The 25,031-nt window shown below is 34.1% G+C and overlaps 1 protein-coding gene across 1 annotated transcript in view; it reads left to right on the top strand.

Annotated features, from left to right (window-relative positions):
- The first annotated feature begins 9,904 nt into the window (after nucleotides 1-9,904).
- Nucleotides 9,905-25,031, top strand: part of BMP5 (bone morphogenetic protein 5) — a 133,620-nt gene continuing 118,493 nt past the window's right edge. The window contains exon 1 of the mRNA XM_032299749.1: nucleotides 9,905-11,116. Within this exon, the coding sequence (XP_032155640.1) occupies nucleotides 10,627-11,116 (490 nt within the window). The 5' untranslated portion in view covers nucleotides 9,905-10,626. The remainder of the gene's footprint in view (nucleotides 11,117-25,031) is intronic.

Raw genomic sequence — 25,031 nt, 5'->3', positions numbered from 1 at the left:
TTAATGAACCATGCATAGCAATTTTGAAACAAGTTTTAAACAAAGCCTTTACATATTTGAATGATAGCTATTTTTATTTGGTAAGCCCAAATAAGTTTTTATAATTTTATCAAAACAAATAAAATGCATTTATTTTTCAGTTAGCAATGTTGGTGGCAAAGTCTTTTTAAATGACTTGTTTATTCATGTAGGGCTCCTTAACTGACCTAGGAAAGATTTCTAGGACAGAAAAGTTTACGCTAGTTATCGTTTTATCTCTCTTCTACTCACTTCTCTGTTGAAAGAATGGAAATGACAGTCAGGTTGTCTACGGGTGGTCAGTGAGACTTGGGAAGGGACAGAGCAAAAGCCACAAACTGATTTTTACACCTTGGATTTGTACTGTATTTGCTTACTTATATATAGTGTTTCTCAAAGAATTTAGTGTTGTTCTAGATCATATTGGCATAAGAAAATATCCTTTAGTAGATAAGCATTTTGGTCACTGTGTATTGAACTGTACAGTTATATAAACTGTATGAAAGTATATATGGACCAGTCACAATTGAGACAAACATTTCTTAGACTTTGATACAATATTAGTAAAGTAGTAAAAGACACGAATAATTATTAATGTTTGTCACAATTGTGCATGGTCCATATAAACTTTTTTTACAGTTTATATGATAAACTGTTGTCATTGTTTATAGATGCTTTATAAATGTTTTTAAGTCAATTTATAAGTTTCATTCTATGCATAGTCTATTGGATGTCTTTATGCCAAAATCTGTTCCTGTAACACTGAGGCTACAATAATACATAAGAAGAAGTTCCATCCTTCAAGAAGTAGTAAAATCTTGTAACACTTGACATTTATTATTTATTTTGTGTCAGGAGTCATGCCAAGTCTTTTGATGTTTATTAATTTATTTAATTCTCATAAAACCCTAAATGATAGCATCTGCCATTATCTCCACTTTACAGATCAGGAAACTAAGGCAGAAGGTGGTTACACAATTATGAAATGGTGGAGTCAGGATACAAATTTAGTCTAGTTCCTGAGCAGAAGCTCTTAATTGTTGTGTTATTTTGCCTCTCTACTTATAACAAGACAGATATATTCTTTTCCAGATGTTCTGGTTGAAAATCAGTCTTAGGATATGTTTTGCAGGATGGCAATCAGCTCCTTAGATAATCACCTTCTTAGCTGCTTAGATACTATGATTCCATAGAAAAATTTGTGTGGAAAATGCTATATACTCTAACTCCCCTTTACCACCATATTTTTAAAAAAATCTAAATGTGCAGTAGCATGCTAAATGCCTTTGGGCAATCTCTTTGTAAAGGTACGAAAATTATATACTTCTCCACAGCAATCTGAATAACAAATGGGACACATGCTATGTAAATGATTATATTTATTAAAGGATATTCACATTCTGCATCATTTAAAGATCATTAAAAAATCCTCTGAAATATATCGTGTTAATATCCCTTTTTTAAGGTGAAGAAACTGAGGTAGAGGTGTTAAGTGACCTTTCTTACATGTAACAAAGCAGACAGTAGCAAAACTGGTACTTGAATCAGTTTTAATTCAAAGCCCAATCCTCTGAATTGTGTAGAGCAAATGTCTCCACTGTCGAATACCACATTCTTGTAGGTAATTATCTATAGGCTTTAGATGATTCTTTCACCAAGCTCTTAGTTGATTGTGTATTGCTTCCTTCAAAGAAGAACAAGCTAACTTTTTCTCTTTTCACTCATCATATTCAGAAGTTGACAACCTCCCTTAACACTAATGGAAAACCTCAGGGTAGACGTGCATTTTAAATTTATTTCCTTGTACCGTGGAAGAGCAGTTAGTGAATCAAGCCTATTTTTTTCTCTATTGCTGCTGCACTGGGATACCATAGGAACAGATTTGCGATGTGCTGTTAAAACAATGAGAAATGTCACCAAGGAGAGAGATGCTGTATGTCCTTCAGGATATTAGGAGATTGTACAGAAAGATAACAGCATGAAATCCATGGCTTTGTCTAACTTTGTCTATCCATAGACATAACAATCTTATTTTGGGAAATGATCTTTTCATAGTAATTCTTAAGTCTTTTACTCTTCATCAAATGATGAAACAGAAATAGAAACATTGAGTCCCAGGTTGTCAGTGTGAAGTAACCAATGGAAAAGCTCACAGGAATCTCAATTTTACTGGGCCAAGTGCCCATGATAATAAGTTATGAAACATGTTGATTTTAATGAAGCATTTTCTCATACATGTTCTCATTTAATGGGTTCAACAGCCTCACGAAAAGGGAATGATTTTCTCCATTTCACAGATGAAGAAACTTAAATTCAGAAAAGTGACTCTTTGCTGTTACTCTGTAGTTGCGAGATTCCATTGTGACTTTTCCAAGGTCATTCAGACAGTAAGTGGCAAAACCAAGATAAAAATCTTGTTTCCTGGCTTTAAGCCCTGTGCACTTTCCTTGGCAAGCACTATGCTTCTTAAATATCCCTGACATTAGTCATGGAAGTGGAAAAACTGTAAGCAATGAAAACTGAAGAATTTTTACAACATTCTTTGAGTACATGATAAGTGATAAGGTATAAAAGCTTTCTACTAAAAAGTTTCAAGCATCCGGATGACATTTGGATAGCTGCAAAGATATAGTGTTCATATCATACAGTAATGAGTTGTAAGCTTATGCCCTATAGTTACTGATTTTATCCTTCTAAGAAATTCTGATTCTATCGTATATGGATGATTTATATTTCAGTTTCGTAGGAAGATTATGCTAGTGTGTTCTTAGACTTAGAATTGCAGAAGCAAGCACGCATTGAAATCTGTATATTTAGCTTTATAGAGCTGCGAATATTTGATCTCCTCTAGATACCCATGAAATAACTTTGGGCATCTAGACAGCTCTTGAAAGGCTTGACTAGTTGTGAGTGTTGACACTTATCTGACTTTGTTTAAGGAATGTTATCAGATTGATCTTTTTCTAATATGCCTTTATCATTGATTTAAGGAACATGCTTAAAAATATGTGTAGGTGTGTAGTATATTTACATATAGAGTTTCTGGGTTATAGTAGAAATTGTAGACAATTTGGCTTAACTTTATTTCCCTAGAAGTGGTTGGAGGAAAACATACAATTGATAAGCATCACTTAAAGATAATTTTTCTTTGAGAAGGTGTAAAAATCTTAGAAGACTTTTAGAAGACACAGTATTTAGTGAAATTGCATATTGGACTAGAGCCTACTATTAAGAGAAAATATCTTATGCCAAAATATAAAATCATCAAATGGGAAGAAGTTAATTCCTTAGACTCAAAAATAATTATTCATTATAAGTGTGAACTGACAGGGTATAATTTCAACAGCTACTTAGGTTATTTTCTTGTATTTTTACTATGAGGCTCCATATCTCATTAAAATTCAGAGTTATTGCTGGATTCAGTGGCGTGTGCTTTTAAGTGTTAGCTACTCAAGAGGAAAAGGCAGGAGGATTGTTTGAGCTCAGGAGTTACAGTCTGTAGTGTGCTGTGATCATGCCTGTCAATAGCTGTTGCATTCCAGGATGGGGCACATAGTGAGACCCATCTCTAAAAAACAAATTTAGAGTTACTACTATTATTATTATTAGTTTGGCCAGAAATAGTGAAAAAGTTGTGAATGTTTCAAAAGGATTTATATTGACATCTGAAAACACTGATCTTTTTGGGTTCAGTAAATAGGGTACAATATTTGCATCTGTTTTCACAAAAGGAGTTAGAAAGTCTAAATTTCTAAGTTGGGAAGAATATTATTATACTGCAGATTGATGTCATCACTGCCTTGCTGATGAATGTGCAGCCATAAAAATACAACTGTTCTAGAAGAAAGAATAAAGAAGAAAGAAGTGGAGATTAGGAGAAGAGATGGTAGGATTAAATCCCTCTCTGTAGGAATAAAGGGGTGGTGAAAGGTGAGAGAGAAAGAAAACAGTTACACACTTGAAAGAGAGTTCTAGATAAGAAAACTAGGAGGGATAAGGCTTTTAAAAATGGAGACACAAGATAAAGAGTTTATTGTAAAACAGAGGAACAAAAGATAAAAAGAGAATGCAAAGTACATGAAGATAAAATCAATACATTTTACATGTAGAAAGTTACTGGGAAATGAAGATGGAAAGGGGATACAGGGTAAGAGGTAACTTCAGAAACAAACATGCACCTCTGAGTACGATGTATGTGCATGCATACAGCTCTCTCTCAAAACCAGGAAAGTGGGAAAGCTTCAGAACTGAACATATCCAGTATAGGCAGGGAGGGCTCTTGTTATATGAGTTCAAATAATGACTGAATTGTTTAAAATTACATTTTAAAGTTTTATAGTGGAGGGGGCTTTATAATTCACATGATATTATAATCTAAGAAAAAAATTACAAATCAGAGCAGAGGACTATACAATAAGTAGATACCATTTTGAAAAACATATTCTTACTCCCTCCGTGACACAGTAGCACTTTGTGTCTAAGAAACTGCATTTTAAGCTCAGTATTTGAATGCAAATACCAAAGAAATTGTTCTAGAAACAGCTGACCTCTAAATTTGGGAAGAGTAGGAACTGTTTCATTTACTGCTATAGTAGGTATGAATAGCCTATTATTTAGTCTGTAAATGGATGCAAAAGGTTTTCTTAATGCAAGCATTGTGTATCTATTTAAAGAATAATTTGTTACATACCATAGAACTTAGCAGCGATCAGGGAAAATATAAAAATTCTTGCTCTAAATTTGAAGCTGTTATTATGATACTGAAATATAGTTTATTATATGTACAGAGAATTATATGTTGCCAAGATTATTTGTTAGGCATTCTCAACTTTGGCTACATATTAGTATTGAAAAATACTGATGGTTAGGATCATTCTCAAGAGCTGTGATTTAATTGGTCTTGGGTGTGGCCCCACACTTAGTATTTCTTAAACTGTCCTCGTGTCCCCAGTTTGTGATTCTAATGTGAAACCTGGTTTGAGAACCTTTGTGTTCGAGGGATATTTACACGTACAGCTTGAATATTAATAACTATTGTTATGTTCCCCACTATTAGTTATATTTCCTTAATGTATTATGTCTTAGGAAGCAGATAGTCCATATTCTCTCATCACAGAATAGTCATGGATTTTGGATGACATACACACAAGTTCTTTATATTTCTGATGGACAGTTTCTGTCATATATCTTGGACCAATTTGTTAGGCTTTAAATTTATCTTAAAGGTTTTGAAGACGACCCTATAAAATATTGTCTGCTTCCTAGTAAAAAAGAAAGCTATGAAACAGTAGGGCCATTTAATAGAAACATTACAAATAATAGTAAGTCTGCCATCAAGGCCATTTTGCTTTAGGTAATTTTAAAATTTTCTTCAAATTCTCTCATTGAGAGTATGTCAGACTAGTGACATTTATACATTTTAGTTTTCACTGAGGATCAACATACTGTTCATGGGAATTTTGGGGGTAAATTGGCAGCTGTGCCTTTCATGAACTATGACACTACCACAGGTTTTGATGTGGTCAACTTATTGGTAAGATACTTGTAGTTAGAGTCAGCCATCTATAAAAGTATAAATAGTGTGGGTTTATAAGCATTTACTTTGGTACTCACAAACATGGCTTTAGTGCATTCTTCCATGCTCCAGACTCCACCTCATCCCTGGGTCTACTGTGAGTTTCATGTCTGCATGTACCTACTGAGCTACCTTACTCCTGCAAGAATGGCCATAATTAAAAGGTCAAAAACAATAGATGTTGGCATGGATGCAGTGAAAAGGGAACATTTTTTAGACCGCTAGTGGGAATATAAATTCTTAGAGCCATTATGAAAAACAGTATGGAAATTCCTTAAAGATTTAAAAGTAGAAAAGCCTTTTGTTTGTTGATGCTGTTAGTTACTAATGTTTGTTAAAAATGGTCATTTTTAGGGCTTCTCACATTGTAACATGGGTCATAAAAACAACACCGACAAAACAAAACACAACAAGCAATTACAGTGCAAAGGAACCAGGTGTTAACTGACAGGAATACAAGTTGCTCATTTGAGTCAAGGGCTACTTTAATTCAATAGGCTGTCCTTATAATGATAGACCAAGGTATTTTGCAAGTTCTAATGTAATTCTTTACATAATGCATTCACTTCTGATTCATTACAATTGCCTAGTATTGACAGAAGTTGGTAGTTGGATTCATAACTCTGGGGTAAGATATGTAATTGGCACGTTTCTCTATGAAAGGAAACTTCAGAAGGTTAGGGGAGCCTCCCTACTAAGTGATGCAGCAATTCATCAATTCATCAGCTTAATGAATCCTTACAACTATTACTCCAGAGAGAACTGCCCTTAAAAATCCTTGGAACATTATTAATCTTTGTTAAGAAAATAGACTGTTATGCAAATATTAACTGAGCCACTAATATGTACTCCTTTGCACCAGTGACCAAAATAAACTCAGCCCTTATTTTCATACAGTTTGCATTAAAGTTGATATCTCAAGAAAAAAGTAGAAATCTCCTTTGATTAATAACCATGTTGAAATAACCATTTTATAACCTTAAATGTATTGATAGGATAATGTCTACTCTCAAGGAATAATTTAAAAATAATCTTAGGAACATGTAATATTACAAAGCATATTGAAAAATCTTCTGTTCAGTATTGTCAGCATCCCTTAAATATAATACCAAAATTTCAAAAGTTTTTGATGACTGTATTTTATTATGCATTTCCAAGATTTCTTTCACAAGTGGTAATCAACATGGACCAAAAGCCTATGCTGCCCATGATTACAATCCCTTTTGGGTTATAATAGGTAAATCTAAGTCAGATGGTGGTGCTGTAGAACTGCTCTGCCTTCCTTTGGACTACACCATTTTCTCTGTGTATGTGTTTTTCGCCAAAGAGAGTAAACTGAAGCAATTTAATATCATAGATGCTGCTTTGTTATGCATTTGTGCATGTAGTCACCAAAAAGATTCTAGAAGGTGACCCGCCTTCCCTAAATTCTCCCACTGCTTCCAGTCTCTTCAACCTGCTAAGTGGCCGTATCTCTACCTTTTCCTCTTACTCCCTCCAACACAATCTAAGATAGCTTTTGCTTAGGATTTTATGATCATGTTCAAAGGATTTTGACTTTTGTTTTAATCTGAGAGACAATTTAGAAAGCAGATGTCATTTACACTGTGTATTTGTCTTTTTCTGCAGTCATATCTTTCTATTAGGAAGTTTTGCTACTAATACAGAGAAAGGTGAAATGTTTTCAAGGAGAAAAGAACACAAAAACAAAAAACCAGAAGTGAAATAGAAAAGGTCCTTCTAGAGCCAAACAGACATAAATGCTTCATACTTTTGGAGCAAGTTTCTTTTGAAAAGCTAAATAAAAAAAAAAATGATTCCATGGACATAGTTCGTTTATATATCCATGTACTAAATGTGTCAAACTTTAATGAGGGAAAGATAAAAATGAACAGAAAGAATAACAGTGGAGAAATACTTCTAACATGGATTCCAGTGTCTCTGTTCCTCACCAGAAGGTCACTGACGTTTACCCAGGCAAATACTACATTGTGAAAGGTAGATTTTTACAAGGTTCCTTTTCTTGAAATGTGCTTATCTTCAGACACAATTTTTGTCATGCTCTGGGTGTTTTTCCTGTCCCCATGTCTTCTTTCTCAGCATATGCTTATTCCCGTATGTTCAATGCCTTATTCAACTTTAAATATGTACTCTGAAATTTGGACTGTTTATACTTTGCAGTTGCAAAATACTTTATCTTTCAAATTGTTCTCACATGCAAGTCTACCTGAGAACCCAAAGGATGGGATAAAATACATGTACTTTTAATTGAAAATGAATCTTACTTTAGGTTTGGTGGTTACTATTTCCTCTTTATTCCTGGAAGGCTTTTTCTTTATTTTCTTTCTTTCATTGCACATTTTGATCTTTTTGAAAAATGAGTGTTTGCCAAATCTAGTCTGAGTTGGAAGGGAAGGTCGGTGGGGAGGGTGATTACTTCATATTCTGACTAAGAATACTAGCAACTGATTTCCAGTATAGAGGTAGGCTATCTGCCTGGTGAAGCAGTTAAATTATAACTACACGGATTGATATTATAAATCATGCTTTGGGAAATTGAGTTTTTAAGACTTGTGATGCCTTGTCTCATTTTTATTTTTCACATGTATCTTAGAAAAAAAATCAGCACATATGGAAAATAATAAGAGTTCTTTCTTCTAGTGTGGTCAGTTTTTACTTTGTAACTCTGCTGTGCTCTAGAGACAAATGAAGCAAATTCATAACCTTGATGATTTATTTTAAAATATAGAGAACTGTAGCCTCCTTTTTCTAGGATGCTTTATAAATGCAGAGAAACTTTTTGTCTAAAAGTAATTGATTTAACTTTGTTTCTTAGTTTGGTTTGGATATTAAATAAGCAATGTGAAGAATTTTAGCAATTTAAACTATTTCTTTTTGAAATGGTATTTCTTAACTTACTTTCAACCTGCACTACTGCTAGTCTTTGTGATATCCATTTTATAAGGGTATTCCATGTATGTCAACATTTGGATCTGCTACTGTGGCATCCTACGTAACTAATAATAAATAATTTTAAGTAAAGCAAATATTAAATAGCAACATCAAGTTTTTGTGTAATAACTTTGTATAATAAAATTGATGCATATAATATGATTCTGCAAGCCCTTTCAGTATTCGGCATTCACCAATAACTGAAGACTTATGGGAAATATGACTTTTCTTTATACACTCAGAGGAAATATTTAAAAAGAAATTAAACAAGAAACCAGGCGCCTCTAAGTAGAGTAAAGGAAAAACATTAAAATTTCATAACAGCTCTAGAATTTGCTCGATAAATTTACATTGGTATCAGAATGCTATCCCAGACAATGAAAGTACTATGAGCCCTAAGGTTAAGTGAGAGCCTGTAAGGAAAATTATAGCTGCACAAAAACATTGTAGACTTCCAAATTTTAAAGGCATTAAACATTAAGGATAAACACGTACTTTGCTCATTTCCTTGGATTAAGTATGGTATTTTAGAAAGGTGTGCACTTTCCCCATTTTACCCATCAAATTTTAAACACTCAAATTTCAATCTGCATGTAGTCATGAAGATTTGATTTGTGTTTATTTGCATGGGTTAAAACAAAGTACTGAGTAAAATTTATGGGAAATACCTAATTTGTAAGTCTGTGTGTATTTCAACTGAAATGACTTAAAAGTTATGAATCACAACACTACATCTTAGGATGTTTGTATTTCGACTTTACTGATTTAATAAGAAAAATATGAATATATTTTTCTGCTTAAAATGTTAATACTTAAAGACAGTTAAAGCTAGGTTATCTAATCACTTACTGAATTATTACAACTACTACTTTGGCAGCTAGAATATATTTATTACTGATTAATTCTTTGCTGTATTTTATTTTTAAAGAATCTATCATTAAGAAACAGCAAATTAACCACAATTTACAACCCATCCTTCTATTTTTTAAGAAGTGTATTTTAATGATTTATAAAAACCAGAAATAGTCTTGAACATAGAACTGAGCTTATCAAGCTAATTTAGGCACAACCTGAGACTTAATACAGAAGTGTATTAAGTACATGTCATTAAAAAAAAAGATCTAAAGAAGTACTGTGGAAAATGGATGGCAAAATTTTCAGTGTACTGTCTGAAAACTGCCTTTTATTTCCCCTAGAATTTGTATGCCCCATGCATCACTGTTCTTTGTTAGATGCGTGGTTATAAAATTGTGAAAATGGAGACTTTTCTGGTAGCAAAAGGGTTAAGTTCTTTTTGCTTTACCAGTTTCAAATTACAATGAGAAGCCTCTTCTTTCCCAGCAGGGTTGTGCTTACATTACTCTTTAGATCTCTCTTGAAGAGGGCTGGTATATTTGTGCCTGCTGGAGGTGGAATTAACAGTAAGAAGGAGAAAGGGATTGAATGGACTTACAGGAAGGATTTTAAGTAAATTCAGGGAAACACATTTACTTGAATAGTACAACCTAGAGTATTATTTTACACTAAGACGACACAAAAGATGTTAAAGTTATCACCAGGCTGCCGGACAGATATATATTCTAACACCAAGGTGCAGATCAGCATAGATCTGTGATTCAGAAATCAGGATTTGTCTTGGAAAGAGCTCAAGGGTTGAGAAGAACTCAAGAGCAAGTGAAGATAACTCTGGGAACTACAGTTTATCAGAAGATCAACTTTTGTTAATTCAAATACCAAAGGCCTGATTATCATAAATTCATATAGGAATGCATAGGTCATCTGATCAAATAATATTAGCCGTCTTCTGCTACATCAATGCAGCAAAAACTCTTAACAACTGTGGATAATTGGAAATCTGAGTTTCGGCTTTCTTAGAAGTAACTACTCTTGACACATTCCAAAATATTTAAAATAGGACAGGAAAATCAGTGGGGATGTTGTGCTCAGAAATGTCACTGTCATGAAGAATAGGTAAATTTATTTTTTCTGCTACTGGGAAAGTGTACCTCCTAGAAACCTATTTTTTTTTTTTTAAGACGACAAGAAGGACTAAAAATATCAACTTTTGCTTTTGGACAAAAATGCATCTGACTGTATTTTTACTTAAGGGTATTGTGGGTTTCCTCTGGAGCTGCTGGGTTCTAGTGGGTTATGCAAAAGGAGGTTTGGGAGACAATCACGTTCACTCCAGCTTTATTTATAGAAGACTACGGAACCATGAAAGACGGGAAATACAAAGGGAAATTCTCTCAATCTTGGGTTTGCCTCACAGACCCAGACCATTTTCACCTGGAAAACAAGCGTCCTCTGCACCTCTGTTTATGCTGGACCTCTACAATGCCATGGCCAATGAAGAAAATCCTGAAGAGTCGGAGTACTCAGTGAGGGCATCCTTGGCAGAAGAGACCAGAGGGGCAAGAAAGGGATACCCAGCCTCTCCCAATGGGTATCCTCGTCGCATACAGTTATCTCGGACGGCTCCTCTGACCACCCAGAGTCCTCCTCTAGCCAGCCTCCATGATACCAACTTTCTGAATGATGCTGACATGGTCATGAGCTTTGTCAACTTAGGTATGTTGTTCATTTGTTTGTTCACCTATGCTATTACAAAGTAGAAGTTTTCCTAATGGTAAAGGAGCTGCTTGGTAGGTGGTCATGTTTATATAAAGTCATTTTCTCTAACTCTCCTCTCTAGCTTCTGTTTTCTTTCTCTCTCTGATGCTATGTAAGATTTTGCCTTAGGCAAAACGTCATATATGTGTATTTAATATGAATCATTAAAATTAAACGCTTATAGTGTGGATCTTTTCAGATTTTGTTAAAATTTCAACCTCTCTTAAATATGTGAATGCAAAGGCAGTAGTCTAAAAACAGGGAAGTTTATGAGGATAGCTATGCTATGGGCAAAAAAGAAGAAAAAACCACTTACAGATGGGAAAGGAAAAGTGACATTCAGAACCACTTTTTTTTTTTCCAAAGGGATTTAAAGCACATATAAGTATATATTCACATACTACTTAAAAATCTCTCACCTAGGGGAGGCAACTACTGTAAAAATACAGATATAAAATTAACCAAGATCGAATAGCACCATAAAAGATAACTGTCAGGGAATGAAGGAAGGGATTCTGAAATTCTGTAATAAATATTTCAGAAATAAAGTTTCAGTCTAACAGTTCTTAAATGTAATGAGTAAAGTACGTTCTACCTACTTGATTTTTTTCACAGGCAAGAAAAATGAAAGACATGCTTTAGTGGTCTTTACCTATACAAAGCTTTCCTTCTACATGATATAAAATAGTTAATTGAAATATTCTGCGAATAGCAACAATTTTAGTTAAAAAAATTTAAAATTATGTCTTAGTCGAAGCTGGCACTTGATGGTGGTTTTTAAATACTGACAATGTCAAATGATAATTTAGCTCCCAATATCCCCTCTCACAATAATATTATAAGATTACAAATTTTAAATTATTTTATAAGGGCCGTTGTTTTCTTTAAGTGTTTTAATAAAAATTGAAGGAGAAATTTCCTATCTTCTGGCATTCAAAAGAAAATAACATTGAACCTATTTTATTTTTGAAGATTAAAAATTCTGTCAACATATTTAATCCACTGAGAAGAACTGAGAACTTTATGATGTTAGAACTTTTAGAGCTTTGTTTTAAAAATGCAATCTGCTTTGACTTAAAATGAACATGTTTTATTAAACACTTAATTAAAAACTTCCTTATATAACATCTCAAAGGAAATATTCTTTGAAAAGTCAGATATCAACAAATCTTAATAACACATGGATGCTTTTATAATATGTGTTGCTTCATATACTCTGCTCATATGCTCTTAGCAATTCTAGCATGAAGGATAAGGTACTTAATAAATCACATGTTTTATGTTACTAGAGACAAAGCTCTCATTATTAAGTTGTAGTAAGTCATCATTTGTTGCACTAATCAGATATCCTGGAGGCCTTTTCTTTTACATATAATTAACAGACTTCACAGGGAACATTTTAGCCATTAAAATATAGCTTAAATTCAAATTAATTTGATTGCTTTTACCTAGTATAAGGGACATGCAAATGTAGCTTGTTGTACCTTTTGCTTTGTAGCATTTCTAAAGTATTATTCAAGAATTTAAATTAGTTTCAATATTTTAATAGAAAAATTTTAATGTAGCAAAATTTATATATTTATAAACCATTGAGAAAATCAAGTCAGATCATCTAAAACCTGACAAAGAAGGATATGCTATGTTATATATTTTAATAAACAGTAGCTCAGTCATGAATGTCATAATATATTTTATTAGAATTGTTCTGATCATTCACAAGAGAAGTGTAAGCATGATTTTTGAATTTATGTGTTTACCTTTTATAAATCTACGTAGAATAAGAAAGTCAAAGCCAATAACAGTTTTATTCATTGATTCCTAGAACTTTTTCATTATTGAGAAACACATTTTAAAATAAATGACATTTTGGTTACATTGTTCAGATTATAATAACATAGCAGTGTATTAGTTTATTGCCTATATGAAGAAACACAATTATTCATTTGACTCTAGAGAAACAATGTTAGCTATAAGCCTTAGAGAAATTGTATATTTTTATCATGCTTGAATTGCTGAGGATTGCTTTATACTCAATATCAAGCTATATTATTTCTTCTTTATTTAATAATTCCAAACTAAATGTCTTACATGAAATGACTGACAAACTGATTCTGATACTAGGTGAGTTTTTCTTGGTAGACTTTAAGGAAAATTAAACCACAGCTTAATTATCCTTTGACCATGTCTTCTAATACATCCAAACTTTATAACTGATCACTACTCAGTAAAAAGCTTTAACTTTTGCATTTCTTTTACTATAAAGTAAGCTAATAAGCATACTGAGAAAAGGTGAATGTGTAATAACTTTATTAGCTGCAATAAGAGAATGAGTACTTTTTTAATGTAACATCCATTAGCAAATATTAACTGTAGTTTATTTCATGTTCTTATAAGACTAGAAAGGATTAGATTTTTTTTTTCAGTATCTTAAAAGATGTGCATGTAACTGAGACTAAGTACAAATGAGTCGAATTAGTAATAGGCAAGGGATTTGTAACGAGGAAGCCACCTGGATATTTAAATACGTGAAAAGAATCTGTTGACATTTCCCATCATTAGAAACACTATATGAAAAGGATCTAGTAGCATCCTTTTAAAAAATGCCTGTTTGTTGTTCTTTTCAAGTCAAATAATGGATTACAGTTATCTTGTCACTCAAATTACTTTTTTCAACATAATTTTGCTCATGAAGAACAATTAAAGTTAACCCAAACTCAGAATCATGCTTAACAAAATATCTACTGTTTAAATTTCAGATGAGATAAGCTTATATGCATAAGTAAAAAATAGATTTGAATTTACTAAAAGAAAAATAAAATGTAAATAAATTGCTTAAGGCATGCAAACATCTGAATATGAAACCAACGACATCATTTTAACCTTTATTTTAGTGACCTGTTCATTTTGAAGAAAAAAAGATAAATTATTGTGTGAAGAGAGATATTCCTTCTATTGTATACTTTATTCTTAGACCACTTTTATCAGTCTCGTAGTATTAAATTTTATAAGTTGAATTATTTGCTTTTTCTTTAAAGCTGTTGAATATCAGTGAAATTTTTGCTTAGTCAATATAACATGTTGTTAGTAACAAAATGTCTTTCTGGTAAGTTTCTTTTTTCTTTTTAATCATCTTTTTGTCAAAAGTGCTAAGTGTTAGTATATGTATTAAATACCAATACAAGTTAAAAACATGATTAGATAATTTGCTTACAATATTTATCTCTTGTTTACATAAAGAAAACGTGTAGTGTATTTTTAAGATCTTTTAGTGAGAAGCCAATTTTATTTGATTACTTGGTGATAGTATCACCATAATAACATAACACGAGATGTTTTAGAGGAAGTAAAAAGCAGTAAAAACAGGAAAATTACTTTTATATTATTATTTGTATCTACATAGTCCTCTGAAAAGTGGAACTTTGAGTTTATTAATGGTTTTTTACTGTTAGATATATTTCAAGAATATATTATTCCAAGCATGAAAATATTTAAATGTGTTGTTTAATTTTTTGGATATCTTAAAAGAACATAATGAGTATGTTATAATGACAAAACAAAAACAAAAACAAAAAAAAACCCACTTCCAAAAACTTTAAATTGAACCTTTTTTGCCTGCTTCCTCAATCATTAAGTTCTCTTGGTACTGGAAAAAAAATATGCTTATGTTCTTAGTTGACAGATTTGAAAGACATCATTGATACTTATTGTTGTTTTTGGCTGAATCAAGTGCCCAGTGGAGAGGAATTTATATACAAATCTACCTAAAGATGCCTATCTATGTAGTCTCTCCAACAGAGTTATTAACACTTGTGTAACATAAACACACCCATAAACACATGGAAGATTTTTTTTTTTTTGAAGGGGAATGGGTTGGAAGGAAGGATAATCTAAAGCCATTATAGTACATATCCATAAATTATGCCTGGAGTAACTAATGCTAATAATGGGTAATGCAACAATCATTCTGTTAAAGTTTTAACTTTTGAAAAGTATTGCTGAGTGTGGAGTCCTTTTTCTCTTTTCTCCAGCAACCCTTCACATTCATAATCATGACCAAGGGGATTCTTGTTCTGATTTAAAGATGGTTGATTGTCAAGTGACTGGCATGACAGACAAACTCTGGGTTGCCAGAGATAGTTATAATCATAGTTTAATTAAACACTTTTTTGCAAATTTTAATCGTCATTCAGAAATACCAAGTTTTAAAAGTTTAACTAGAAGTATTAGCTGGAAGTGAGAATGACTTGGGACTGCCTTGGCACCACCTCTCACTCCTTCCCTTTCACTCTTCCATTTTCTGTAATATCACCACCCTCTCTCCTCCCTTCTCATCCCAGCATTTTTTTGGCCTTTCCTCCTGGTTCTGGGTCTCTGTAGCCCCAGGCTCTCTTGGCACCCTTCTCCTTACCACTCCCACCCTTCCTGGGGTCTGCCTTTGGTCTTGGTTTGCTAGAGGCTTAAATTGGTTGAAAATCAATTAGTTACAGTTTGAGAATTGAGGTACACTCTCCTGTTTTCTCTCCAGTTGAGAAGGAAAAGGTTACAACGTGCCAGTTGCAGCCTCCACCCACTGGGAGGAAAGCTCCCCAGGGCATCAGAACTGCCCTGGCTCTTGCCATCCCTGTAATTGTTCCTCCATCATCCCATTCTTCTTGGCCTTCTCATCTCTCCCTAAGGATCCCATTGACAGGATTTAATTGTGTTTTGCCTTTATTTTATAAAATAACATTTAATAGGGGAAATTTCAAGAAAAGTAAAAGAAAAACCAACACTGAGCAAAAATAACACTCATCAAACATGCCATTCCTGTTTAGTTTATAAAAAGCTTTTGCTTATCTTTATTTAATACTCTGTCACTTCCATGATGAAATTAATTCTTTTGAGAACAGATGAGAAAGAATAAAGAGATGTAGAGTAAGATTTAGAGGGAAACAGCAATGAGGATAAGACAGAGCAAGAAATAAAATATTTTTGAAAAAGTTCGTGAAAGAAAGAAAAGGAATGAAATGAGTCATTAAGGCTGGCCTTTGAGTTGTGCAGGTGGAGGAGGTGCTGGGAAATCCTCAGTCTACCTCATACTAAACAGCAGCTAATTCAACATCCCCAACCACATCAGCTCGAGGGGAAAACCCTTTCATGCTTACACACTAAAATACCAAAGTAGGGAAGAAGGGGGGTTGTCTCAGTGTGTGTGTACAAGGAGCATACAGACAGGCTACTCACATTTACAGTCATAAATAATGCAGTAGCTCAGCTTTAAAAAACCACAGGTTAAAGGAAGAGGCTTCCCTGACGCACAGGAGAGGGGCTGAGATCAGAGGAATCACTGAAAGGGTTGGAGGGAAACAATGAATCCCTTGTTCTAAGTAATATTTATGAGTGCTTCTTTGCACCTTAAGTTCATATTTTATTGGCTGGGCTGTGGGGTTTCCCCATTTGCTCATCTCTTAAAATAATACCCTTGGCTAAGATATCTTTTAAAACACACCAGTCAGCCTTGACAACCAGCTCATTTATTTAGGGGAAAAGGGATCTGTTTTGATTTTGATGTCAGATTGGGATGTTTAAGATTCAGCTCACAAAGTTTGACAGTAAGATAAAAATATGGTGGAGTATTCACCTGCCTTTTTCAGAGATGTTTAAAACAATCTGCCTAACCAAGTAGTAGTAACCCTTAGTTTGTATGAGTCTTGCTCAAGCAGTTGTGGATAAATGATAATTTTAAAAGACAGAAACAAAATGTGTTCAAATGTACGATGTTTAAAATGAGGGAAAAAATGACTATTTGTAGATTAGTATGAAAGGTCTCTAGTGGTTTGGGGAGAAAAGAAAATAGCAACAATAACAACAAATCCCCCAAAGTTAAAAAAAAATGCATTAACTTCAGCTTGGAAGGCAGTGAATTAAATAAATATTACATAACTCTTAGAAACCAAAACTTTGTATAATTCTGAATAGTTTGATGTAGAAATTAAACTGGAGATTACGCTGTTTTATGACTTCCAAGACAGTGAAGAACCTTGTCTTTGATACTGTGTTTGTTCAGTTTCTTTCTGGCAAAAAATTTTTAACAACTTTTATTGTTCTTGTTACATAGACTTCCTGGAGTTGTTAGGAATATAGAAAATAGTGTAAAAAAGTCAACATCAACAGATGTAAATCCCACTTAGATTTTCTTCAGGACTATAAGACACATTTGAATCAAGAAGAGATTTACTAACACGTAAAAAATCCTTCAGCCACTTTAATGCTATAATGATATAAGAAGTTCAGTGTTAGTGGTTGTGCAGGTTTTCTGTCGCTGTTCTGACTCTGTGATTACCCTTTCTATATAGGAGACACAGCCATCTCCAGAATCTTAAGTTCTAACATATTATTGCTCACATGACTTTAAAGTTGAACTTTAAATAAAATTTGTTTTCTGTGCTTCCATCGCAGAAGTAGGGTAGTATACAGAGAGCCAGAATGGATTGGAATCCCATATTCCATGCTTACTAGCAGTATGAACTTGAGCAAGTTATTTAAATCCTTTGTGCCTTTGATTCCTTATCAAAAAGTGCAGATACTAAGATCACCTTCTTCGATGAATGTTGAGAGAATTTTCAGGGGTGGCTACATAATCTGTGGACCCTGATGCAAATGAAAATGCAAGCCCCTTCTTCAAAGATTATTAAGAATTTCAAGATGGTGGCAGCAGAGTATTACACCAAAAGCGGGGCCCTTCTAAGCCCAGGCCCTGTGCAACTGCACAGGACACTTGCCCATGATGCTAGTCCTACACGTTTTGATTACATATTGTGGCAACAGAAATCATGTCCCATTCATCACTCCCCCGCTGCCCCACCCACTGAGGTATATGAGCATTCCCAGAAGAAAACAGACAGAATGTATAAACTGAGTCGTTTAGGAGAGTTTAAATAATGTTATTATGTTTCTAGTGTTGTGGGCAGAGGGTTTTTTTTTGTTTTGTTTTGTTGTGGCAAAACAAAGGATAATATAGTATCCTGGGATGGCAGGGTAGCCTTCACTACTGAGCAGGGAGCATAAATAGTTACCAGAAAGCTCAGAGGAGAGAGACGTGGGGAAGGTTCCCGACAGAAACTGGCATGGGGAGAAAGACGCCATGCATCGAATCCCTAGACACTCAGCAGGGAGGGATACAGATACCAAGGGATAAATACCCAGACCATACATTTTGCTCATCCATTGGTTCATCCTCACTGAAAGCCAGAGAGCCACAGAGCACAGTGATGCAGTTCCTAAGAGTTAGTCTCTTGGTGTGAATAGCAGAACAGGAAAATGTGGAGAGCCGATCTTGAGGTACAAATGGAAGATACTTGGCAGAAGCAGATAAATAAACATTGGGTGTTTAGTCAGCCAGGGTTCTAGAATTACTTCAATTTCAGTGCAAGTGACTGATACATATGTTAATCTTTTAGTAATTTATAATAAAATTCAAGAGAGAATAATTTAGTGTGAGAGAGAATTACCTCAGGAGTTGGTGAAATAAAGAGGTAAATAGAAGCATGGCATGCTGAAAAAAATCCTTGAACTGTATATGGGTCCATAATTTCAGCTGATAAATTAAAACCATTTTAGAGAAAATTGAAATTTAAAGCAGAAATTACCCAGAAAACAAAACCCCCTAAAACAAGAAAAAATAGCACTTTCAGATCACAATATGAACTGCGGACTGCAATTGCCAATGAAAAAATTCAGTATGGGAAAGGGTAGTATATAATGCAAGTGTGTAGAGCAAAATGAAGAGCAATATATTTTTCAAATCCCTGTTTATTCTCAATTGCATGCCATACCTCCCGAAATGACCCGTGACGGTGTGTTAAAGCTTTTTTGAATTCTGAGTGGAATCATCTGATATTCTCACATGCAGCATTCACATTCCATAGTTAATGTTGCAGGCAAAAATAATGTTAGAATGAGGTAGATAGGGATTATTGTCTTTCTTCTTTGCTACCTTTATTCTCCTCTGGCAGAGCTGCTGTGACTCAGAGGCAGAATTTAGTAGAGGAGCAGGTATGTCAGCTATTTAGTTCTCATAATCAAGCACTAAACGTCAATCACAGAGAAACACTGAATATAACAACTCCTTTCCAGTATAGTTTGTGTTTCCTATCAAAGTTGCTACAATTGGCAATTTCACTTATATAATTATTAAAAGCGGAAGAGAGGGTGCAACTCAGAAATTGTGTTTAGAAAGGATTATTTATCTAGTGGGGAAGAAATGAAGGTTGTTAATTAAATATGCTTTATGTCATAATTTTTGTAGATGTATTTTTTGCTCTGGGTGAAGAAGGATCATTTGGTTCTCCCTTAACTGTTTCAGTAGGGTTTCAGCATTTTGGCTTTGGAGCCAGGCTCGTTTTAATTCCAGCTGTGTATCCTTGAGCAAACCATTTCACTTTGTTGAAACGATTTCCTCATCTAAGTGGAGCTAACAATACACAATTTTAGCTAAGACTGTATCAGATAAAGTCCTAGGCCTCTGAGCCTACATGAGATAAATACTCAATGCTCTCAATTGTTACTAAAACTGTTTCTACTAGAATGTACTATGGAGATCCAATGTTAGAGAAAATCTACCTTTAGCCCACCAGACTTTGTCAAATAAATGCCTTGCTGAAGTTCTGAAACATTATGCACATAATTTTTCCTCTGTCCAAAAGAAAAACCTTGAATTTCACTAACTCTTTCTTCAAGTTGTACAGCTGATGGACTCTGTTCCCGACTAGGGTGCTTTGGAAAAGGTCAATCTGTGGCAGAGCTTTCATGAGACTGACTGTGGTTCTTTCCTCTAAGGAACCAAAGGCAACATTTTCTGTGATTAGCTACTGAAAGGTGCTTTTCATATTACCTTTGGTCAGAGTCCTAGAACTATTTTAATTTTAATTTTAGATATTTAATTTTAGATATTACCTGTTCCATTTCCTTGCTTGTTAAGGAGAAGGGGAAACTGATCAGAAGCCAAGGTAATAATATACAATTAGAAGACAGTTGGTTGTAAAGACATGGACACTCTATAAAAAACCCTTTGAAAGATCGAAAAGAAAATGAAAAGTTTTTAACGTGTATTTTCGTAAGTCAACTTATTTTGAGGGTTTTAATTTTTAAGAAGTTAATTTATGATGAAAATTTAGGTGTATAAAGTTGTGAACTCTAAACAGGAAAGTCACTCTGTTCATATAATGTTTCAATCCTGGAGCTTTTAGTATTGTCTGTAACTCAAATCATGTCTGAATTTATGATTTATAATTTGTAGCTATTGTCATTACTATTTAAATCATGATTATAATTTTGTTTCTACTTAATACCGTTCATGTGACTTTCCTCAACTATGTGTTTAGGCTGTTTTTTTTCAGATGAGGCTGTTAAATATTTTTGTTAATTTTCTTGAGTTGTATAATAACATAATACTTTAAATGGGACAAAAATGTATTTGTTTGGTCTCCAAAGCCACACAAAAGGCCATATATAAACTGTGGACATCTTCTATTACAGGCTGCACATTGTAAAATCATCACATTGATTTTTGATATTTCATAATACATTGAGTGGGAAAACATAGATTTATTTTCTCATTATTTGATAAAATGCTGAAAGATAAGTCATTAAGATGATGTCTCAGTCTATTTGTGTTGCTATAATACAATGCCTGAGACTGAGTAATTTATAAGGAAAAGTTTGTTTGGCTCATGATTCTGGAGGCTGAGAAATCACAGATCAGGCAGCCCATTAGATGAGGATCTCATGCTGCTTCAACTCTTGGTGGAAAGTGGAAGGGAACGTGAGCATGGGCAGAGATACACAAGAGAGACTAGGCTTATAACCTGCTCTCGAGGGGGTTAATCCATTGCCAGGTGAGCAATAACTTATTCACTCCCACAAGATGACATTAATCTATTCATAATGGCAGTGCCCTCATAATGTAAATACCTCCCACTAAGTTCCAGTTCCTAAAACTGCCATATTGGGAATCAACTTTCAATGTGAGCTTAGGAGAGGACATACTGAAATCGTAGTAGATAATCACTGCTAGATTTTTAACTGTGATGAGTAAAGTTATTAAAATAAGTATAGATTCCAACTACATATATATTGATATATTCAAATCACCATTTAAGGTTTTTCTGTTGGTACTTTAAAAAGTTATTCTTCAATAATTTACATTGAGGAAGAATTTTATTTATCAGAATTAAGTGAGCCTTTTTTTGTATGTGTGATGCATTTACAGTTATGCATCACTTAACAAATGGGTATGTACATTCTGAGAAATGTTTCCTTAGGTGATTTCATCAGTATACCAATATCATAGAGTGTGCTTACATAGACCTAGATGGCATAGCCTATTTAAACACATCGGCTCGATGGTGAAGCCCATTGCTCCTGGGCTACACATATCTATAGCATGTTACTGCACTGAATACTGTGGGAAATTGTAACACCATGGTATTTGTTTATTGAAACATATCTGAAAAGAACATAATTTGTTGTGCTACATTATCATGCCTGTGATATCACTAAATGATAGGAATTTTTCAGCTCCATTATAATCTTATGAGACCAGTGTTGTATATACGATTCATGTTGATCTAAACATTGTCATTATGTGGCTCTTTACTGTATATGAACTTGTCAGGTCAGTATAGTTTTTAACAGTGATAATTACGGGAACAAAAACAACAATAAATGCAGTTCCCATGACAGAGACTGGACTCTGTGATTTTTATGCATTATCTCAATTTATCTACATCTTAATTCTGTGGGAAAATAATATTCTGTCAATGTATTAATGTAAAAATTGAGGGTATTCAGTGGGTAAATAACTTACAAAAGTCATCCAGCATTATCACTGGAGCCATGCTCTGGCTATAATTTTTATATTCTTTGCCATTACTCTTTTATATTCTTTGTAACCCACTTTTGAAAAGATAAAAAGTATATAAATTTTAACAACAGTAATAATGGCTTATATTTTTAAAAAGAACCCTTATGCACATTATACAGTTTGATCTAAATTACCGCAGTATATAGCACTCAAGGAAGTAGATATGATACCACAACACACATCTATGGAAACTAGAGTTCTGAAAGGTCATTCATTCAGTCATCTAACAAATATAAGCTGATTACCTACTATTGGGCCAGACACTGTGCGAAAGACTGTGCTTGTTTTACTGCCAAGATCACAGGGCAAAGGAGCCAGGTCCAGGCCCAGAATCCTTCCTTCTTGTGCCAGGATTTTTTTTTTCCTTTGCTCAATGTCACATACTTTAAATAAATCACACCAAAAATCTAGCACCAAGTAAAATTAAAAACACTAACAAAAATCCCTTTAAAGAAACTTTTTTCTTCTAAAAACCTGTTACCAGTTAACAGAACCCAAGGAAGCCTTTTAGTCCAAAAAGTCCAGAGCAAAGGTAAAATCAAGTTGCCCCAAAGCTTGGAGAGTCTGTTAGAAGCCTGCTTGTATAACTGTGAGAAGTTAGTGTTATGGAGGCTCCAGTGGTTTTCAAGGAAATACCTGAAAAGATCTAGATTTTACACTGGATGCTAACGGTACTTTCTAAAATGTGTGGCTCAAACATTCATTTTTTGTGTTGTACTCTAGAAATAAGGATACAAGGGCATACAATTTTTCAAAATTAAGTTGTTGGAGCTGTCTAAATCTTGACCCCTAGCTCTATCTTAATTCTTCAATTGTGTTTGATAAAGATTTTCACCCATATTTTACTGCTAACAAGATTGTATACAGTGTTTACTTTGTTACTATATACATTGAACATAATGTAGTTTCAGGATCTAATGAGAGTCAGTGGAGATACAATTATAAATTGCAGTAAAAGGGGCTCCTGATAATTGGTATAAGGACCGCTTGCATACATTTCCTTGAATCCACTTATGGTAGTGGGCAATGGGCAATGATTAGATTGTCAAGAAAAATTCACCAGTGTTCCATGATTTTTTTGCTCTTTCCTGACAGTTTACTGTGATTTTGAAGTTAAAAATTACGTCAAAATATGAATATAAGTGTACTAGTACACCATCACGGTCATTATCATTCACCTATCAGTTCACATCAACAAAACATTCAATCATAGAAGTGAAATAATAGAAGTGGAAGAAGTTAAGTTAAGACGTGTAACATTTTTTGCTCTAGTGGATATTCTGTTTGCCACAGGTAGCACAGTGCTTATGATTCAAGAGAGCATGCAAATAGCATTTCAGGTGCTAATATGTTAAATTTTTATTAAGTCACTTAATTTTGTAGATGAGGAAATTGAGACCCTGAAGTCCTTTGTCCAAAGTCCTACTTCCTGTAATAGGAGGAACTGGATTCAGAACTCAAACTAGTCACTGTTACGCTGTGCTGCCTTTGCCAATGCTATTGAGAAGGCTGCTGTTGTGGGGGATATTGCTTGAACTCTTTGTAGAGTTCTATATATTTTTCCAACATACTATATATTGAATTTGGTCTATTTTCACTTCATCAGTAATGGACATAAAATGTCATAAAATGAAATAAAAATATTTTAGGGAAAAGTCTCTAATAATGAGTTTACCAAGAATCTTCTCCCTGGAGTTCAACTGTTACGGGCTTTTGATAGATGAGTTTCGTTGCTGGTCTTCCAGAGGAGGGAAATACTCATGAAGCAGAGGAAAAGAAGCACTTTGCAGACATCAAGGATACTCATCTTTGTGACATGCAATGTAACTGGTCAGTAATAAGGAGTGAAAAGGTTGATTTGTGTTACTGATTCCCACTTTTAAAAAACAGGTTTGGCGTAAACAGGAGTAACAGTTGGCAAAATAGAAAAGATGTAAAATATCAACGTTGCAAATAGTAATAGGCCTCAAAAGAAGTGGTTGGAGATTGGAATAAAGTAAAAGCGAGTTTATTTAGATGCTGGAAGATTTCCAATCTGCTGGCCAGTCTAGAAGGCCACATACGCAGGGCTGCCCTGCTGCTAAGTATGAATGCCTTGCCTCAGCTTTTCTGAGCCCACTTGGGATTGGTCAGTGAATTAGTAGAAGCCTACTAAAGAGGAAGCTTGGGCTGCAGGAACATCTACAACTTACAAGTTGGGAATCTCATACTGCTGCAGCTAGAAACTGACAGGTAACTTCTGCTTCATCCTGCTAGTCATGGCTGAGACTCTTCTGTATTCTACATAATATTTTACAACACCCCATATTTGATACACGTCTTTTGATTTGTAGCAGTTACAGCCCTAATCTCTTGCATGTGTAAAGTCAGTTTCTTTCCATAGCTCACTCACTGCCCTAGTGTCACACAAAAGCTAAATATAGTATTTCTGCTCTTTATGTATCTTATGAATTAAAGGGTAAGGACATGGGATTTTTTTTTTTTCCCAAAAGAAAATATTTCTGGAACTACAAAATTCTCAAAATGCAGAAGTGCATGAGAACAGTTCAGACCCGGCTATCCTCAGCTCTCACTACCAAATAGAGGGAACCAAACAATGAATTATAAAAAGCAGGTATAATTAACATACTGCTTTTTAGCTAATGACTGAAAACTAATCTCTGCTTTGAAAAGCAAGCCAAGAGGTAGCAAAGAGTAAAAATGAGCATGTAAGACGTCACCTGCTGCTTCTTAAAAATTCTATTTTCTTTATCTCCCTGTCTCTCTCTTCACCTTTAGCCACTCCTATCCAATCTACCAGTAGCCCAATTGTAATAGTAGAAGTGTGAAGGATCTTATTATCTGATTTCTAGTTATCTAGTCTGAGACGTGCTTAGGAAGTCAGATGAACTTATGAATAGGTCAAACATTTAATTTTTATTAGACTAATTTCATTGACATATGATAAAACATGTGCTTATCTATAATTCA

This window comes from Sapajus apella, unplaced genomic scaffold, assembly GCF_009761245.1.
Source record: "Sapajus apella isolate SASKATOON/1434 unplaced genomic scaffold, GSC_monkey_1.0 scaffold41, whole genome shotgun sequence".
NCBI classification, from domain to species: domain Eukaryota; kingdom Metazoa; phylum Chordata; class Mammalia; order Primates; family Cebidae; genus Sapajus; species Sapajus apella.
The sequence above is the reverse complement of the archived record's forward strand: the minus strand, read 5'-3'. Positions and strand labels throughout refer to the sequence as shown.